The sequence below is a fragment of the Mauremys mutica genome, chromosome 7, assembly GCF_020497125.1.
Source record: "Mauremys mutica isolate MM-2020 ecotype Southern chromosome 7, ASM2049712v1, whole genome shotgun sequence".
Classification (NCBI taxonomy): domain Eukaryota; kingdom Metazoa; phylum Chordata; order Testudines; family Geoemydidae; genus Mauremys; species Mauremys mutica.
In genome coordinates, this window is record NC_059078.1 from 1,937,158 (window position 1) to 1,957,020 (window position 19,863).

At 44.4% G+C, this 19,863-nt stretch overlaps 2 protein-coding genes across 3 annotated transcripts in view; one reads left to right on the forward strand and one right to left on the reverse strand.

Annotated features, from left to right (window-relative positions):
* Positions 1-11,023, forward strand: KCTD6 (potassium channel tetramerization domain containing 6). Of its 2 annotated transcripts, XM_045023696.1 has the most exons (3): positions 1-101; positions 8,368-8,478; positions 9,646-11,023. In XM_045023696.1, the coding sequence occupies exons 2-3, from the start codon at positions 8,452-8,454 to the stop codon at positions 10,330-10,332; spliced, it is 714 nt and encodes a 237-aa protein (XP_044879631.1). In that variant the 5' UTR covers positions 1-101; positions 8,368-8,451; the 3' UTR covers positions 10,333-11,023. The 2 variants fall into 2 exon arrangements, with proteins under 2 accessions (XP_044879631.1, XP_044879630.1); XM_045023695.1 differs by lacking the exon at positions 1-101 and having other exon boundaries at positions 6,373-8,478.
* A 1,278-nt stretch (positions 11,024-12,301) lies between these two features.
* ACOX2 (acyl-CoA oxidase 2) overlaps positions 12,302-19,863 on the reverse strand; it is a 31,363-nt gene continuing 23,801 nt past the window's right edge. Inside the window, exons 13-15 of the mRNA XM_045023694.1 lie at positions 19,610-19,827; positions 15,728-15,860; positions 12,302-13,149 (exon numbers count right to left, since the gene is read on the reverse strand). Coding sequence (XP_044879629.1) covers positions 13,087-13,149; positions 15,728-15,860; positions 19,610-19,827 — 414 coding nt within the window. The 3' untranslated portion in view covers positions 12,302-13,086. The remainder of the gene's footprint in view (positions 13,150-15,727; positions 15,861-19,609; positions 19,828-19,863) is intronic.

Here is a 19,863-nt window from a genome sequence, read left to right on the forward strand (position 1 = left end):
GGCGGGGCCTGGGCCGCGCGGCAGGAACGCCGGGCTCGCGCTCCGTTGTCCCCGCTGCTGTCGCCGGCCTCTCCACAGCCCGGGAGCCGCGAGCGCAGCCGGTGAGTGGGGGCCGGACGCCGGGGTCCCATTCCTGGGGCTGGGGGGCCGGACGCCGGGGTCCCGTCATGGGGGCGAACGCGAAGGAGGGGCCGGACGCCGGGGTCCCGTCATGGGGGCGGACGCGAAGGAGGGACCGGACGCCTGGGTCCCGTCCCTGGGACTGGGGGGCGGACGCCTGGGTCCCGTCCCCCGGGGTGGGACGCGAGGGAGGGGCCGGACGCCTGGGTCCCGTCCCCCGGGGTGGGACGCGAGGGAGGGGCCGGACGCCTGGGTCCCGTCCCCCGGGGTGGGACGCGAGGGAGGGGCCGGACGCCTGGGTCCCGTCCCCCGGGGTGGGACGCGAGGGAGGGGCCGGACGCCGGGGTCCCGTCCCCCGGGGTGGGACGCGAGGGAGGGGCCGGACGCCTGGGTCCCGTCCCCCGGGGTGGGACGCGAGGGAGGGGCCGGACGCCTGGGTCCCGTCCCCGGGGTGGGACGCGAGGGAGGGGCCGGACGCCGGGGTCCCGTCCCTGGGGCTGGGGGGGGGGGCGGACGCCGGGGTCCTGCTCGTTCCCTTCCCCGTTTCTCAGCCCGCGCCCCCGTAGCGGAGCGTGTGCTGTGCCGGGCCCCTCCCCGGGGCCGTGGGGTGCAGGCGGGAGCCCCAGGGCGGAGGGGTGTTAATGGGGTCCGTGTGGGGACCCGCCAGCTAGATGCAGGGGCCAGGTTCTCACGCAGCTCCCGGAGCGTGGGGCTGGTACAATCCCCGGGGCCGGGTGTCGGTTCTACCCTGGGGTCTCCCTGGTGGGGCTCATCCTGTGACCTGCGGGAGGAAAAGCTCCTGCCTAGGTCCCTGGGCAGCCCTGGTCTCCGTGGGGGCCCAGGGGAAACCCTGGCGTGAACCTCTCCTCACGTGCTCGTGAGCCCCTCGCACAATTCTAGTAGAGTGGCGAGGCACGTTTTCCCTTTACACGCTGACTTCTCCCCAGCAAATCAGCTTCATCCATGTGTCTGATCATTCTGTTTTTTACTATGGTTTCAGTCAGTCTGCCCGGTACTGATTCAGGATTACTGGCCTGTAATTGTCACGATCGCCTCTGGAGCCTCTTCTAAAAATTGCAAAATTTCCACTCTTGCATCCGACGAAGTGGGCATTCACCCACGAAAGCTCATGCTGCAAAACGTCTGTTAGTCTATAAGGTGCCACAGGATTCTTTGCTGCTTTTTCTAAAAATTGGCCTCACATTAGCTATCCTCCAGTCATTTGGTACAGAAGCTGATTTAAATGATAGGTTACAAACCACAATTAGTAGTGCTGCAATTTCACAATTGAGGTCCTTCAGAAATCGTGGGTGAATACCGGCTGGTCTGGTGACTTATTACTGTTCAGTTTATCAGTTTGTTCCAAAACATCCCCTGACACCTTTTAAAATGGAAAATTTTATAGCGAAAAGAAAAGGTCTGAACTATGCGGCTTTTTTTTTTTTGACAAATTGTTTGATAAAGCTCTCCCCCTTAAGAGTTGAGGATGCTGTAAATTATAATAAAGTAACTAAGCATGCAGAGATGACAACATTAAGACCACCTATTGTGTGTGAAATTTGTATTCTTGTTTAAAGTTAAATAGTAATAAAGAGTAATATTTATTGTCTGTAACCTATTTCAGAAAAAAAAATTGGTTCTGGAAATGTATAAACCATGATTAATTGTGGAGTAAAGCAAAACAGCTGAGTTACAACCCTTGAACAGGGTTGTATTAAGGAAAAAGTCAAGTCATAAATATTTTAGTTAAGAATAATGCTGTATTGTGATTACATTTCCATTGTATTTGCAAATGTAGCTGCTTGTTGTGCCAGCTTGGTTTCTTTTAACTCAAGTGACTTCCTTAAATTTCTTCCATCCATTTTCTATGAAAATATTATCTTTCAAACTCTGTGCACAGCTGAGGAGCAGAGAGATTGAGTACAAATGTAACTATCTATACTTGAAGCTAGGACATTTGTTTCATCTATATATGTCTGAATGCCAGAGACAGTGACCTATCTTAAGTGGCTCTCTGGGAGCAGCTTGAATAGCGAAATGTATGTAACTGTGTAGTGGGAGTGCTAGTTTTGCAACCTTTGAGATGAGCTCTGCAACCGTCTATAAATTCTTGAGTAATCTAGAAAGCCAAGGTACCCACTGATGGCCCACAGCCAGGGTTAGTATTTTGATGCTGGAGTAACCATTAAAGACTGGAACTAGGAGTGACTTTTAGTTGAGTTATTGGCGAGAAATGATTAAGCTGTAGGCTCTAAAGCAGTTGTCTGCGGACAGTTGGTCTGCAAACAGCTGGCAGGTTGCATGGTGCTGGCTGTCTTCTAGTCTAGCTGCTAAATTGCAGGAAAAGAGAGCTAAAAATAGGAAGTGGTTGTATTATTATTGTATTATTGGGGTGAGGTTGGAGCATGGCACACTCTCTTCTAAAATGGGGTCCACACAGTGAAAAGCTGAAGAGCCCCACTGGGTTAAATCTCTTCCAATCTGGCTTGAACCTTCGTCCACAGTGTGGATGGTGCAGATGAGAATGCTCAGATGGCTCTGATTATAATTTGTACTCTGAGCCTGCGCTATCTCTCTCTCCCCCCCCCCGCCCCCCCAAAAAGCTCCACTGAAGTAATCGGACTAATGACTGTAATAAGCACTATGCCTGATAGTAAGGTAGCGTAGTAGATCTCTAGAGTCATGAAATATTAAACAACATTTACAGAAGCTGCACTGATATAAATGGGATCACACTGATTTGATATACTGGGATCATTGATCATTCATCATTAAACAGCCACTTGTCATCAGTCACTTGCTTTCTACTATTCGTTTGGGTTTGTTTCCTCCGTTGCTGAGGTAAAATGGCAAGCGTGCTTAACTGTTCTAGTGCTGTGTATCTTGCCCCAAAAAGCTTATTGAGGACAGTTTTCTTTAGATGCTCTAAAATCAGCCTCAAAATGATTGTGCTCAATTAACCTTTTATGATGTGGTCAACATTCTGCATAGAGTGGGGGAAATTGCTGTGGGCTAAATAGGGCTTAAGTGGAGTCTTATGCTAGCTTGCTGATTTTAACCCCGAGAGAGCATTCATTCTCTTTAGTTGCAGATAACGTATCTTAAAAGATTCTGTGGTTAAATCCCTTTAACTAAGATAATGCATTGGTTGAAAGGCAGAGCTGTCAAAGGCTTCCCTCACCATTCTAGTCTGCCTCTAGATATTCATTATGCTTGAGTCGTACCTGAACAGAATAAATAATCACTATACATGGAGTTGCCTAAAAGAGCAACCTAGAAACTTCGAGGCTAATGCTGATGAGGAAAGTTAATTGTTTCTGAAGCACGTGGCATTTTAACTTATGATGTGATGCAGTTTTAATGCTGCTATTGAGTATTTCTAATGTGCACCTCACTTTAATATTATCTTTGCCTAAGCAGATTTCTGTATGTCTAGCGACTTTCAAATCCCACACAAAATCAATGCAGCTTATTGAATGCCCTTTATTTAATTATTTATTTATTGACACATGGGCTTGTCTGAGCTAAGTGCTTTCATAAATTATTCACCCTGGTGTTACATAGCAGTGCTGTGATCAAGTGAGGCCTTTTGCTATGGTACAGACAGGAGGATGTAATCTATTTCTTTCCCTTTATGATCACCCAAAAGGGTAGCTTTGGCTTGAGTTATCAGTGCCAAGGGTTGGAAGGTTGCAGTTGACTGCCATCGGCTACATAATGGAAAATCTCTTATGTTGGTGAGCAAGTACTGTTGTCGTCTTCTTTCTTTTTAAAATGTTACTGCTGCTTAACACCTACTTTGCAGACAGGAGGATCTCTTTTCCCATTGGTTGCTGTGCAGTTTAAGTAGCCAGCTGTCCTTGATGCTCACTGCTTACAGAATATCAGGGTTGGAAGGGACCTCAGGAGGTCATCTAGTCCAACCCCCTGCTCAAAGCAGGACCAATCCTCAACTAAATCATCCCAGCCAGGGCTTTGTCAAGCCTGACCTTAAAAACCATTAAGGAAGGAGATTCCACCACCTCCCTAGGTAATCCATTCCAGTGCTTCACCACTCACCTAGTGAAAAAGTTTTTCCTAATATCCAACCTAAACCTCCCCCACTGCAACTTGAGACCATTACTCCTTGTTCTGTCATCTGGTACCACTGAGAACAGTCTAGATCTATCCTTTTTGGAACCTCCTTTCAGGTAATTGAAAGCAGCTATCAAATCCTCCTTCATTCTTCTCTTCTGCAGACTAAACAATCCCAGTTCCCTCAGCCTCTCCTCATAAGTCATGTGCTCCAGCCCCCTAATCATTTCTGTTGCCCTCCGCTGGACTTTTGCCAATTTTTCCACATCCTCCGTGTAGTGGGGGGCCCAAAACTGGACACAGTACTCCAGATGAGGCCTCACCAATGCCGAATAGAGGGGATGATCACGTCCCTCGATCTGCTGGCAATGCCCCTACTTATACAGCCCCAAATGCCATTAGCCTTCTCGGCAACAAGGGCACACTGTTGACTCATATCCCGCTTCTCATCCACTGTAAATCCTAGGTCCTTTTCTGCAGAACTGCTGCCTAGCCATTTGGTCCCTAGTCTGTAGCAGTGAATGGGATTCTTCCGTCCTAAGTGCAGGACTCTGTACTTGTCCTTGGTGAACCTCATCAGATTTCTTTTGGCCCAATCCTCTAATTTGTCTAGGTCCCTCTGTATCCTATCCCTACCCTCCAGCGTATCTGCCACTCCTCCCAGTTTAGTGTCACCTGCAAACTTGCTAAGGGTGCAATCCATGTCATCCTCCAGATCATTAATGAAGATATTGAACAAAACCGGCTCCAGGACCGACCCTTGGGGCACTCTGCTTGATACCAGCTGCCAACTAGACATGGAGCCATTGATCACTACCCGTTGAGCCTGATGATCTAGCCAGCTTTCTATCCACCTTATAGTCCATTCATCCAGCCCATACTACTTTAACTTGCTGGCAAGAATACTGTGGGAGACCGTATCAAAAGCTTTGCTAAAGTCAAGGAATAACACGTCCACTGCTTTTCCCCTCTTCCACAGAGACAGTTATCTCATCATAGAAGGCAATTAGGTTAGTCAGGCATGACTTGCCCTTGGTGAATTCATGCTGACTGTTCCTGATCACTGTCCTCTCCTCTAAGTGCATCAGAATTGATTCCTTGAGGACCTGCTCCATGATTTTTCCAGGGACTGAGGTGAGGCTGACTGGCCTGTAGTTCCACAGATCCTCCTCCTTCCCTTTTTTAAAGATGGGCACATTAGCCTTTTTCCAGTCATCCAGGACCTCCCCCGATCACCATGAGTTTTCAAAGATAATGGCCAAAGGCTCTTCAGTCACATCCGCCAATTCCTTTAGCACCCTCGGATGCAGTGCATCTGGCCCCATGGACTTGTGTTCGTCCAGCTTTTCTAAATAGTCCCGAACCACTTCTTTCTCCACAGAGGTCTGGTCACCTTCTCCCCATACTGTGCTGCCCAGTGCAGTAGTTTGGGAGCTGACCTTGTTTGTGAAGACAGAGGCAAAAAAATCATTGAGTACATTAGCTTTTTCCACATCCTCTGTCACTAGGTTGCCTCCCTCATTCAGTAAGGGGCCCACACTTTCCTTGACTTTCTTCTTATTGCTAACATACCTGAATAACCCTTCTTGTTACTTTTAACATCTCTTGCTAGCTGCAACTCCAAGTGTGATTTGGCCTTCCTGATTTCACTCCTGCATGCCTGAGTAATATGTTTATACTCCTCCCTGGTCATTTGTCCATCCTGATTTCACTCCTGCATGCCTGAGTAATTTGTTTATACTCCTCCCTGGTCATTTGTCCAATCTTCCACTTCTTGTAAGCTTCTTTTTTGTGTTTAAGATCAGCAAGGATTTCACTGTTAAGCCAAGCTGGTCACCTGCCATATTTACTATTCTTTCTACACATCAGGATGGTTTGTTCCTGCAACCTCAATAAGAATTCTTTAAAATACAGCCAGCTCTCCTGGACTCCTTTCCCCCTCATGTTAGTCTCCCAGGGGATCCTGCCCATCAGCTCCCTGAGGGAATCAAAGTCTAATTTTCTGAAGTCCAGGGTCCGTATTCTGCTGCTCTCCTTTCTTCCTTGTGTCAGGATCCTGAACTCGACCATCTCATGGTCACTGCCTCCCAGGTTCCCATCCACTTTTGCTTCCCCTACTAACTCTTCTCTGTTTGTGAGCAGCGGGTCAAGAAGAACTCTGCCCCTAGTTGGTTCCTCCAGCACTTGAACCAGGAAATTGTCCCCTACACTTTCCAAAAACTGCCAGGATTGTCTATGTACTGCTGCATTGCTCTCCCAGCAGATATCAGGGTGATTAAAGTCTCCCATGAGAACCAGGGCTGTGATCTAGTAACTTCTGTTAGTTGCCGGAAGAAACCTCGTCCACCTCATCCCCCTGGTCTGGTGGTCTGTAGCAGACTCCCACCACAACATCACCCTTGTTGCTCACACTTCTAAACTTAATCCAGAGACTGTCAGGTTTTTCTGCAGTTTCATACCGGAGCTCCTCACCAGTTGTTTGGCAGGGATCTTCTCAAAATACACCAGCCTGAACGGTCTCAGCACCATTCCCCTTTAAGAACTCCCTGGGTCACTTCCTACCATATTCTCAGATTCTTTCAGGTCCGTGGTGTCCTTGACTTCCCCTCTGCAGTGCAGCTGGGGGTGTGTGGCCTCCGCATCTCAGGGTGCGAGCCTCTTTTCTGCTGGAGAGAGCAACAAGCCTCCTTCCCCTCTGATGGTCCCCACCGACTGAGCAGCTCTGCAGGTTTTTATACCTGACTTCCAGGTGGAGCATGCCAGGGTGTGGCTTCCTCTGTTAGGAGGGATGGATTAACCCCCGCTGTACCAGTTTGGGGCCAATCCGCCCTGTCACAGCGCCGGATTGGACACCTGAAGTTCTTTCATTCTGAGATGCAGTGCGTGCTGTGGCTATATCACTGTTCTCCAAGTGCCTGGCTGACCTTTTGAGAGAGAGCCATTGTGCTCTGCTACTGGGCCTATTTTGAGCAGAAGGCATTGAACTATTCCACATTCTTCTGAAGTGGGTGATATGGACTCCCTGTTTGCTAGGGACTGAAAAGAAGAGCAGATTCTTTTTGGGTCTGAGTTTGAAGAGGTACAGAAGAATGTAGGATTTTGTCTCAGCCAAAGCTTTGTGATTTCATTTGCTGGGTGATCATGGATTGGAGTGCTGTAAGGAGACTGAATACTACAGCTGATCTTATTTGCCAACAACGGGGTTTGTAAAACATGTCTGTATGTATTTGTTTTTAAAAAAGCTGTCATAGGATTATTTTTGTAGCAAACTTCTTATAGATTTTTACGGCCAGAAGGGATCTCCTGTATAATCCAGGTCCTAGGCTTTCACCCATCATTCCTGGAGTGGAGGGAGTCATTTCCCTGGCTGTGTGAGTGAACGCTGTGGAGGATATCTCTTAGAAAGTTATGGTCACAACTTTTTTTTCAAACCATTCTTGTTGGAATATTGTTGAAAATGTATTCTGTTTCCTTTATAAAAATGCATTGAAAAGTAAACTGCTTTGCAAGTTTCTGTGGCAGCTGTGAAATCAGCTTGGGCTCTGGTTTCACACTTTGTGGTTCACACTCTTGCAGCCAAGTTGCAGTCCCCTCTAATGAAGCGTTAACTCCAGTGAGAATCTCACTGTTTTTTTAAACACAGTGACGCCTCATGGGTTTCTGTACAATTTTATGCAGAATTGCTGATTAATACCATTAAAATTATAATTACATATGTGTGTATCTATAGATACATACACACCCCACCACATATGGCTGAAAGTCCATCTCAATAGGTGGGTAAATAAAGTTTCTGATTTATGTAACTGGGGCTACTTATTAAACCATATCTCCTTTTCCCAAGTGAAATATGTGGTTGTCTTCTGAGTATAAATCATCTTCAAAGACAGACTCATTGTTTAACAAAACTGGAATGCTTAGGACAGCCTACAAAGTGATTACACAGTTGCTTCTAGAGACAGCAGACTGAGTAAAAGTGAAGGATATGCTTGGAAGGTTGTATAGGGAATTTCTCCTTTGTTAAATGCCTGTACTGTAGGGGCTTTGTAGTTGAATGCAAGAGACCGGTTTATGGCACAAGTCTGTCTTTGATTAGAAATATTCTGTTCTTGTTCTTGTAAGTACTTACAGTCTGCCACGTGTTGTGTTCCCCCCCCCCCCCCCAACCTGCAGGGGGGAATAGGAAGGTGAATTGTGTGTGTCCTCCTAGCAGCCTTCAATTAAACTCAGACTGCTATAGATCAAACAACAGGACAGATGGATAATGGAGACTGGGGATATATGGTAAGTGATCCAATATAAAGGTGAGTGCATGCTGAAAAATAGAATTGGGCTTTCCAGATTTTTATGTCGAATCTCTTGGCCTTGTGTATATACCCAGGGTTTAATGTTGAGTGAAGACAATGAACTTACTAAAAATAATATAAGCAAATAGGTTTGTTTTTAATAAGTGTTTCATTTTATATTGTGTGTTGGGACAGTTCATGTTCTTAATCTTCAGCCAAATAGTAGTAATTATTTAAAACAACAGCAAGAAAAGGGCTACATTTCTCCTAAAAAGATATAATTTGATGATGGGCTGGAAAGCCACCTTTCTGGTATACAAAGTTGAAAAAAATATGTTCTCCCTTCCTGCTCCTTTAATTACTTTGCTGCCATTTTATTTGGAAAAATATTCTTCTTAAACTTCATCTTTCATAACAAAACTAGACACGCACCTCTTATTTTTCCTTCTCACCTCTTTCCCTAAACATCCTGTTCCCTTTTGTCTGTCTGCCTATCCGGCTGGCCCTCTGCCCTGATTGTCAGAATCAGTGCCCAGGATGGTGCCCTGTCCTTTTTCTCCCTGCCTTTTTAGGGTGTGATCTGGATGCTGTAGCTGCAGGCTAGCTCTACTACTCTGAACCCTCCTCTACGCAGCATACTGTTTGCCCGATAGTTTTCTTTATGATGTCCCCTAGCTGCACCTTTGAATGGAAGCTCTTGGTCCTAGATTTAAAATTACGTTATGTCCTTTCATTTTTTCTCGGAAGAGGTTTTGTACCTGCTCAGCTAGCTCCTTCTCGAGTAAGAGGGATATTGTGAAGGCAAGGAGCCAGAGGTGAAATTCTGATTCGTACCTTGGGGAAATCACATACGCTGTGCATCAGTCTCTTCATCTGTAAAATGGAGAAAATATTTACTTTGCAGAGGATGAAATAGTTATTTGACATTGAGCTCTGGGCTTTAGTTAATTGTAAAGCACTTTGAAGATATGCTTTCTAAGTTGCCAAGTATGTATTATGGCTTGGTTTCTTGAATTTATTCCTGTATAACCCCATTGGTAGGTTTCAGACTGAACAGTTGCAATTCTTTCTAGGGCTGGAAGCTTTCTGACAGCAACTGCCACATGTTGGCGATAAGAAATCTCTCATGGTAGTTTGATAAACTCTGGAATTTATTTCTTTCTAGATGACTGATCCAGTCACAATAAATGTGGGTGGACACTTGTATACAACATCCCTCACCACTCTAACAAGATATCCCGATTCAATGCTTGGGGCCATGTTCGGTGGAGACTTCCCCACTGCCCGGGACTCTCAGGGCAATTACTTCATTGACCGAGATGGACCACTTTTCCGGTATGTTCTTAACTTTTTACGGACTTCAGAGTTGACTTTGCCCCTGGACTTCAAGGAATTTGACTTGCTTCGAAAAGAAGCAGATTTTTATCAGATTGAACCCCTAATCCAGTGTCTTAATGACCCCAAGCCTTTGTATCCTGTGGATACCTTTGAGGAAGTAGTGGAGTTGTCCAGCACACGGAAACTTTCCAAATATTCCAATCCAGTGGCAGTAATCATAACACAGTTAACCATTACAACTAAGGTCCATTCGTTACTGGAAGGCATTTCAAACCACTTTACCAAGTGGAATAAGCACATGATGGACACAAGAGACTGCCAAGTTTCCTTTACTTTTGGGCCATGTGATTACCACCAGGAAGTTTCCCTCAGAGTCCATCTGATGGAGTACATTACAAAACAAGGTTTCACTATCAGAAATACAAGAGTTCACCATATGAGCGAGCGGGCCAATGAAAATACAGTGGAGCACAACTGGACTTTCTGTAGACTGGCACGGAAAACGGATGACTGATGTATGACACCACAGATGCCATTTCAGTGGTTACATGCAACTTCCGGGAACAGCATACCTGAGAGAATCTGCTTTTCACTAAAGCAACAGCATGGGCTTTTTTTATGAGACTATTTATTAATAACTATTAAGGACTGGAGAAGTTACATGCTCTAGCAGATCTGTTTTTTGTCTTGTCCAGAAAAAGATATGCATGTGCCTGTTCACACTGTTAAGGCACCTTTTTTTAAAGAGGGAGTCTTAAAAATCAGTATGGTAGGAAATTTTATGTCAGCTCTTTCGACCTAAAGTGCTAAATTCACTTATTTAAATGGTCTCTAATCCATTTAATGCTAAAACACTGGGAGTAAAGAACAAACAGGATTTAAGATGCAGATGGGGGAAATGCTAGCATCATGTAAACTAACCCAGTTTCTAAATCATTAAACAGTATTGTAATATTTTAGGAAAACAAATCCTACCCTTTTAAAGTACTTGTTAAGTACGGCTTTTTACAGTTATTACAACTGTTTTTCTATGCATATAAATCAAGCAACCAAATATTATCTGTAGCCATGAAAATGTGAGTAGAAATATTTATACGGGATTCTGAATGCAAAATATCCCTGTGGTAGAATTCATACTTTTAATGCCTGGTGCAATATTATTCCCAAATGTAATGCCTGCCAGCAAGAAGCTAATAAAATGTCAAATATGGAAATAAGTCTTGTATTTTTTGTCTTCTCCTAATTTATTCTAGGAAAAAGGAGGAAAGTGAAACTGGCCAGGCTCCTACTTTCCCTATTCTGGTGCATAGGAATATTAGCTCACTCTTAACATTCAACTTAATGGACTTTGTAGCATCGTATTTCCATAGGGATAATTTCCATATTGAAAATTCAGAGGGGAAGTTATATATTTTGAGTAATGGGAAGTTGGAAAGGGCTAATGCCAGTTAAAAGATGCTAATCCAGGGTACATCTAGAGTCTGAATAACTATAACCTGGTGGGAAACATTATCTGGTTTCAAAATATTCATCAAATCAATTGCCAGCACGTCTCAGAGCTCTCATCACCCTGCGCAGGGCTGCTTTTGTTGAAGTCGATGGGACTCTGGCTCCGCATTCTTATCTGCCAATTCCCTAGCCACTTCTCCTGCCTCTCTTATGCATTCTGTAGAATTATTCATAAAAGATACTAACAAGCAGGAATCAAAGTTAGAAGACACTGAAATAAATAAACTTGGTATCTGCTTTGAGTGACTAGGCCAGTGCCATTCTGCTTACCGTACTTCTCTTTCTAGGTCGTAATGTTTCTGTCCTCCTTCAATAATTCACAATCATCTCTAGGTATAGAAACTTCCTATTCACCTGGTCTGGCTGAGCTGGCCAGTATGGACGCCAGCATCCCGGGTATTGTCAGAGAGAGCCTGGGCAACCACTTTAGCAGCTTTTTGGTCGGGCTTGGGGTATGTGTACACTGCAATAAAATACCCACGCCTGGTCCATGTCAGCTGACTCACCGCAATCGTGCTTTTGGGCTACAAAATTGCAGTGTAGATGTCCATGCTTGGGCTCTGGGACTCTGCAAAGGGAGGAGTCCACGAGCCCAGACTGCAGGCTTAGCTGGAACGTCTACGCTCCCACAAACCCGGGTCAGCTGACATGGGGCAGTCACAGGTGTGTTATTGCAGTGTAAATATACCCTTAGAGTTCATGGAATTGGCAGTGGGTATGCCCATGGAGACCTTTCTCAGCACTATGTTTTTCTTTGGTCATATCTTCACCTTCATCTTCAAGGGGATGGGGGTTTTTTTGTTTTGTTTGTGAGCACTAAGTGATTTTTATTTTATTCAAATAGGAAAAGGCTGCTATTAGGTCGAACTGAGGAAGCTCCAGCAAGCTACTTGAGTTTCTTGCCAAGCGAGACCCAATATATGACCCCTGTAAAATAGTTTGTTTGCAACAGTACAAGAAAATCCTAAAATAAGTACTTCACAACATGTCTTCATTTATTTGCAATGTAATGCTTGGTTTAATCACCGAATAGAAGATAGCTGTCCTTTCTACTTGAGAACCACAGATCCATTTAATAAGCAAACCCTAAATCACACACCCCAGTTGAAGGCTGAAGTTTACAGAAAGGGTATCAGAAGCTTTCATCATAACAGATCATTTTCACAAGTTGAAGCTGGCACATACTGTGTGAGTTTTGACTGGTTAAATTTAAGTGCAGATAGTGCTCACTGCTCAACAAGATACAAGAAGGAATTCTGTCCCCTGTCCCAAAGAGTTCACATTTTAACAGAGCTTTAATCTAAGCAGCTGGTTTTAGAACCTCTGGCTGTGACTTTACATTACTTTTGTTAACTTAAGTTCCTTGATTCTGGGCAAGGCGTTTTATGAGCTCAGCAAACTTGTGGCCCAGGCAGCAAGAAAGTAATTATTATTTTTAACCTGAATGTAATAAAACATTGAGAATCGGACTGCTAAATACGGCAGCTTCGGCAGCTACCGTGAACATATTTAAAAAAAAAAAAGTTAGGTAAGTTCCTAATGGAACTCTGCATAACCATGGACATAGATGAAAACTGATTGGCTTCCTTCCATTCTTAAATGTAAATGACTAAGAATTCCAGTTCATGTTTGCAGACAGTACAGTCAACTGTTCTGTGTTACTCTTTGATTATTTATAAAACACTGGCGGTGTGCTAGCTAGTGCACCATACATGGAACCAAAGAAGATGATGTCTGTGTCCCAAGCAGCTGTTGATCTTTATAGTTTTGACAGAGCACTCTGAAAAAGTGGCTTCAGGTATCGTGCATAGGCCTGGCTCACCTGTGGAAGAGGGAGAGTATAGGAAGGTATCAGCAGTGACTAAGGGGGAACAACGATTTCTAAATAACTCAGAATGCTCTTTGAAGTGTAATTTTTAAAAAATATGCTACAGTAGTGTGTAATGCTCCCCAACCCAGTACCTGGGTCCCCCTACGTTGTTAATATGCAGCGCTGCTCATCCACATGAGGATGCAAAGCATTTAACTTCGGAAAGCACTTTTTAAACTTGAATATTCACCAAAGGCAAACTTCAAATTGTGCATTCGTTTGTAAAATTTGCTAGTGGTGCTTGGTTTGCTGGGAAAAGTACTAAGGTAAAATCTTGTTTAAGTAGATGAGCTGTGTTTTTAAATTAAGCAAGAAAACCCAATGTAACATGAACAGTGATGTTAATTCACCTTTAATGTGATGTTAAAAATGAAGTCAGTGTGCTGAGAATACAGTGTGTGGGTGGGGGAAAGGGGAGGTTACCTTGTTTAAAACTTATACTCTCTACTGCTTAAGCATACTAGAAGAAGAACATACTTATTGATAAGTAGTGATAAAAGTACCTGTGAATATGCAGCCTGTTAATGCAGAGTGTGTAACTATCGTAGCTTTCCATGGTGTTAAATTGTACAGATATAGGTTTTGTGCATGTTGTTTGCCTTTTCACGGTGGTAGTTCAGAGCGATAAATAAATAAAAAAAAATGTTCCAGCCAGAGGGCTGGACAGGTCTGGCTACTGTAATAGGCGATAGAGCCCCGGCCTCTAGACTGCCTGTTCAGATTCGGTCCTGGTCACTAATAACTGAAAGACCATCTGACGGGTTTCAGGGTGGTCTTGTTGCAGCAGGGCTCATGACAAGACACCATTTTAAATGGTACTAGTAGGCCTCTGCTGAACCGGCCAAGGAATGAATAGGCCTGAGCAAACCTTGTCCCCACTTACAGGGCATTCCCTTCAGAAGAGGGCAGTGGCAGACTGGCACAGTAGTATGGAGAATCATGCAGTGGCGCTACTATGCTGTACCTGTTATGTGGTTAAATTGGATTTCAGGCTCCAGCAGTGTCAGGCCAGTGCCTTCTATGAACATTGAATTCACTGAACAAACAGGTCTAAACTTCTAAGGTTCCGATTACCGCACCAGCACCAAACCATGGTTCTTACTGGTTGTTCTGCGCATGGAACAAGGGCAGACATGGTTCTGATGTCCTGACCGAGCAGCTCTCTATGGACGGCCGTGTGGCTGTGCAGTGCCCCACTGATGTCAGTAGAGATCCATCCACAGGGAGTTGATTGCTCGAGCAGGGCCTCAGTCATTAAACTCTCAGATTCTGAGCCATGCATGTAATTGGCACAATTCAATACTCCATTCCAAGGAACTCACTGTGATTTTTACCTTCTGGCCTCAAAATTCCAACCTGTCAGTCCACTTGCTTTCTCCTGGCTGTTTTCCATTCTTCAGCCTTGAATGTTATATGTCAAAATAATGTGTGCCTGGGCCAGTGATCCCCAACCTTTTTGTGGCCAGTAGCACATTCATGTTTTCAGAAGAGTGTGGCGGGCACCAACAATTTTTCAAGGCTTATTTTGTATTAAATAATACAAAAAAAAATTTAATATCACATAATATCTGAATCCAGAGAGAAGCCGGAGAAAAGCCACGAGGACAGCCCTGGAGTACTCTGTCCCCAGCAGGCGCGGGGCCCCAGATTCTCTTCTCTGCTGGGCACTAGGTGGGGCCCGCACCTGCCGGGGACCGAGAACACCAGCGCCTGCAGCCCCAGAGTTCTCTGTCCCCGGCAAGCGCGGGGACGCGGCTTCTCTCTGGCTTAAGCCATGGCCCCGCACCTGCCAGGGACCTAGAACACCGGTGCCTGCAGCCCCAGAGTTCTCTGTCCCTGGCAGGTGTGGGGCCGCAGCTTCTCTCCCCTGCTGGGAACCTGCCGGAAACAGAGAACATCGCGCCCGCAGCCTGAGTTCTCTGTCCCCGGCAGGTCCCCTGCTGGGCACTAGGCGGGCGCACACAAATGCCCCGGCAGGCACCATGGCGCCTGTGGGCACCATGTTGGGGACCACTGGCCTAGGCAAATGCGTAGGTGCCGGTAGTTTGTAGCTGTGACGCAGTAGGGAGTGGGGCAGATTGACCTGGGAATGTCGTCTAGTTTTACTGGGACTGTCTGCATGGGGGGTGGGAGAGCAGGGGATGACTTTATTTGAGGGACGATACCTGAGCCTGTAACCTGAGCCAGAAGAGGGGTGGGGCCAGGTGACATCTCTGCCCGGGAAATTGGACAAAGGTGAGAGGAGGAGCCGGGGGGAGAGGAGGGAGTCGGTTGGAGGGGTTTCTTTCAGTTTTGGGCTGGCAGGGAAGATGCAGGGAACCCCAAGTCTGGGGTCTAAGTTCCTTCCCCCCCCCCCCCCCCCCGGCTGAGGGGTCCTGGTTGTACCTACAAGCCCTGCTTGGGACTGTGTTCCTGTCTTCTAATAAACCTTCTGGTCTACTGGCTGGCTGAGAGTCCCGGTGAATCGCAGGAAGTGAGGGTGCAGGGCCCTGACTCTCCACACTCCGTGACAGTAGCCCACGGTCCTTACCTGTTTGTTGGTTGGTGACTTTTGAGCCCACTCGTAAAGGCGTTGGTAGACGTGTCCGTCGTAACTGCCAAGCGCAGAATTTAAACTTTCATCGGTGAAGTCGAAAGCATCCACTAGTGGCACTGCATCATTCCTAGAGAAGCAAATGGACCGCACTCATTGCAAGGTTAATGAAATCCTTACCACTTTGCTGGGGCCGAATGGGGGAAAACATAATTTCATATTTGCCATTGGGTATTTACTGCAGTGTGAAGAAACCTGGTGATTTAGGAACTAATGTTCCTGGTTTTTGAGAGAGATTATTGTCCAATATATCTTACTTTGTGAGAGGCAGATCATCCAATGTGGTGAGCCTTCTCTTCTCCTGTTGGGGTCAATGGCAGTTGAAGGTGCTTGGCACCTCCGTGGATTTGTCCCTTACTCAGGATTGAATCTTATGTGGTGCACTTAATCAGCAGGCCCTGCAGCTTGTGTCTTAGGGTGGGCTTAAGTGGTTCTTAGGTTTGTGCCGGTATTTTTTCACATCGCGATGGTATTTCACACAGCAGTCGCATCATGCCACCACGCAATCAAAAGCAGTGACACTCGTCATTTTAATGAAATGCAAATCTTAATCATTGCATTAGAAATTCACTGCTTCATGCTGCTGCCACTGGTAAAATAGTTATCTAAGAGATTTAATCTTAGAAAGCCTTTAAAGAGCATTACTAATTTAAAAAAAAATAAAGTTTGATAGAGGATTTATTTTTTAAAATAACTAAATAAATGACAATGTTTATTTCATTCACAAAATGATGTTCTGGTTTTAGTGCCTTTGAAAAATAAATGGAGGAAATTAAAGTGGAATTACAATAATATGCCTCCAAATTATATTTACTTGTTAGAAAAGCTCCTTAAAAAACCAGGGTCTCAACAAGCACTGGATAATGTCATCATATAAACAAAGAACTAAGCAATGGGTGAAATACCATGTTGGTTTCAAAATGTCCATAAATCTACACGTGTTAGGGCTTCCTCAGGACAACAGAACTGTAGTATATTGAGATAAACATAATTAATTACAGGCCAATGGCTCATCTAGTCCAGTATTCTATCTCTGGCCCTGATTCAGAAATGCATTTAAGCATATGCTTGACTTTAAGCACCTGAGTAGTCACCAGTGATGAGGTGTTTAAATACTTGGCTGAATCTTGGCCTCTGACAATAGCCAGTACCAGCTGCATGAAACGCTGTAGTAGGTAGTTCTGAAATAACCTGTGACACTACGTCCCCATATTTTTCATAGAGATATTATGAAGTGATTATGACATAACTAAGATGTATTTTATGTAAGATGGGTCATGTGAGATCATTGGAAAGGTTATGATTTACTGAATATGATTATCCTATTTGTATGCATGTATCATTTCTGTATCTGAAGTTCGGAATATTGTCTGTGCAGCTATTACAAATGAGTGTACACCTGGGGAATGTGCAGAATGCAATCAGTCTAGATTGCTGGCTGGAAAGGGCCATTAGGAAGAACAATAGGTCTTAGAAGATACTAATCTCTCACCTTCCTGGGAAGTCTTCCTGAGGATGTTACAACCAGCCTTTGAGTTATGGCTGCAGGGTCATGTGATCAAGTCACCTGGTACTGGAATCCATCTTGGAATACCAGTGTGTTTTCACTGACTGGCGTGGGAACTAAGTTTTGGAAACTAAGTTTTGCTATATGCAAAACCTATTTAAGGCAGGGGAGTGACCTCAACGTGGTTCATTCTTCACTGTCTCCCCACCCAAGGTGACTGCTATAAACACCTCAGACTGGACTGGGGAAGAAAGGACTGAACCCAGGCTAGAAGATGTCTGGCCTTTGAAAGAAATACATGGAGTTTTAAGCTGCAGGCAAGAGCAGCTGGCCTTCAAGAACCTCTGCAATCTGCCTAAAACAACATTTAGGGTGAGAATTTGCTAGTTATAACCAGTTTCTTTAGTACATTAAGCTTAGCTTGCATGTTTGTTTCATTTGCTAGTTAATCTACTTTGCTCTGTTTGCTATTCTTTATAATCACTTAAAATCTACCTTTTGTAGTTAAAAAACTTGTTTTGTTTTGTCTTAACCCAGTGTGTGGAATTCATAAATAGGGGGCAAAAACCTGTTGCATAGCTCTCTCCACATTGAGGGAGGGAGTGAATTTCATGAGCTTATGGTGTACAGCTCTGTACCGCACAGGACGATGTATCTTGGGTTTGCGCTCCAGAGGGGGCTGTGCACTTCCGTATCTAGACAGTTCCTTAGGTGAAGCCTTCCCATGCAGGGGCTAGTCAGAAAGCCTGTTTGCATGTTACAACAGCTGGATGTGTCCCTGCCTGTATGTATGCTGGTGAAAGAGGGAGACCAGGAGCAGGTCTGCAGCTTGTCACAGCAGTCCAGTTAAAGGGAGCCCAGTCTGGTGGGTCAGGCGGGCTCAGTGGTACCCCAGTTCCAAGTGGCACCCTGAGGGAAACCTGTCAGAACCTGCTGTTTCTTCCGAGCCCCTGTCAATGAGATGGTCTCATGTCCCAAAGCTGGAGTGTTTGTATCCCTTTAAAACTCTTGGTTGTTTTCATTTTAATCCTAAATATTGACTCCATGCATGTTTTCATTATCTCATAGAAATGGGCACTCCTTTCTTGAGTCCTGTTAAATTCTTGACCTCAGAAGTATCTTTGACTATTTGTTCCATCGGCCAAGGTCTTTTGAAAATTCAGTTTAGGTTTGCTACCTTTTGAATCCTGGTTGAGAAATTCTAGTAGTAATGCGTGCTACCTCAATTGCTATTTTCTAGTCCATTCTGTAGGGTGTATTCTTACTATTGTGTGCAAAATCCCAATTAACTTACAATTTAGTCTAAAGTCCCAATGAAATTGAATATTTAAATTGCAGTGCTCTATTATGAAAAGTAAATCCTATGTGAAAACAGCTTTTTAAACGTTGTAAGGGATTAATTTACTGTGCTATCTGAGAAATGACTCAATGGTTAATTTTGTTTTTGTTTAAAAGTCATGGCTGAAAAACTTCTCATCTTTTCTGATTATAACCAAACATGACTTTGAAACAAACTAAGAAATCTTGTAAAATGGCAGAAAGTATTCAATGGGTCAAGGATTATTTTATTTTTTAACGTTAGCATGTACTACTGGATGTTTAAAAGCTACAAGACACTCTGCATGGTTGCTATTTAACTTCCTAGTTTAAGTAGATCGTTTTTCTCTAAATAGTATAATTTAAAGCCACAGTCAGGGTAAAATTGTACTTAAAAATTTCTTGCTTGTGTTGCTAATAACCTCTTAGATTATTACAATTACAACCATTTCTAAAATCTAACTTTTCACCATTAAGGCAACGAATTACATTTTGCACTGTCACATGTGGTCGGTTTAATGTTTGTTTTATTTTGTGCTTCTCGTGCAGTAGCCAATGCCACATTGTTTGCAATCCAGTCACCGCAGAGAAATATCTCAAGCCAAGGAAGAATTAGTTGACTGTTGTCTGTGTGAGAAAAGTCTTATGTGCATGCAACTCTTTTTAAACTGGAATGCTGAATTTAAAGTACCTGAGACATTACCTTTAATTGGTAGTAACATTTTAATGATTAAAAACGAAGCTATTTGAAAGCAGGCAATTTATGAACTCCTGAGACGTGTTGTTTTTTCAGACCTCTAAGGGTTTAAATCTGTTTAACTGTAAAAATAAAGCTTGCACATAGGCCTTGTATACAAATGTAAACCTGACATCCCATCAGGCTTGGTGATGGTGACACACTTAACTATCCTTAAGTTATTTAACCTCATTCCCCCCCTCTTGTGGGGCACGGAGGGAAGGCTGCTGTCTAGCTTTCTTATGCTATCATAGCTCACCGAATGACAGCGAGTAGGTCCAAGTAGGATGCAGTCACCATGTCCATTTGGTCCCCAGATATGTACCCAGCATGCAGGAAATCTCCCATGTTTGAGAAGATACCATGTAATGCAAAAAGGTCGCAAAGGTGTTTCACAATCTTCTGGATTTCAGCCTCATTTCTAAGTTTCTCCACTGTGTCTATGAAGTTTTTCACAACAATGTAGTGGCAGTGAGCCTAGAAAAGAGTTACATGCAACTGTGAATGCATCCT

What these genes read in the sequence shown, in the direction of transcription:
- KCTD6 (XM_045023696.1), top strand. Translation starts at nt 8,452, where the DNA reads ATGGATAATGGAGACTGGGGATATATG. An exon ending in ATGGAGACTGGGGATATATG is followed by an intron (nt 8,479 to 9,645) that starts GTAAGTGATCCA and finishes ATTTCTTTCTAG; the next exon opens with ATGACTGATCCAGTCACAAT.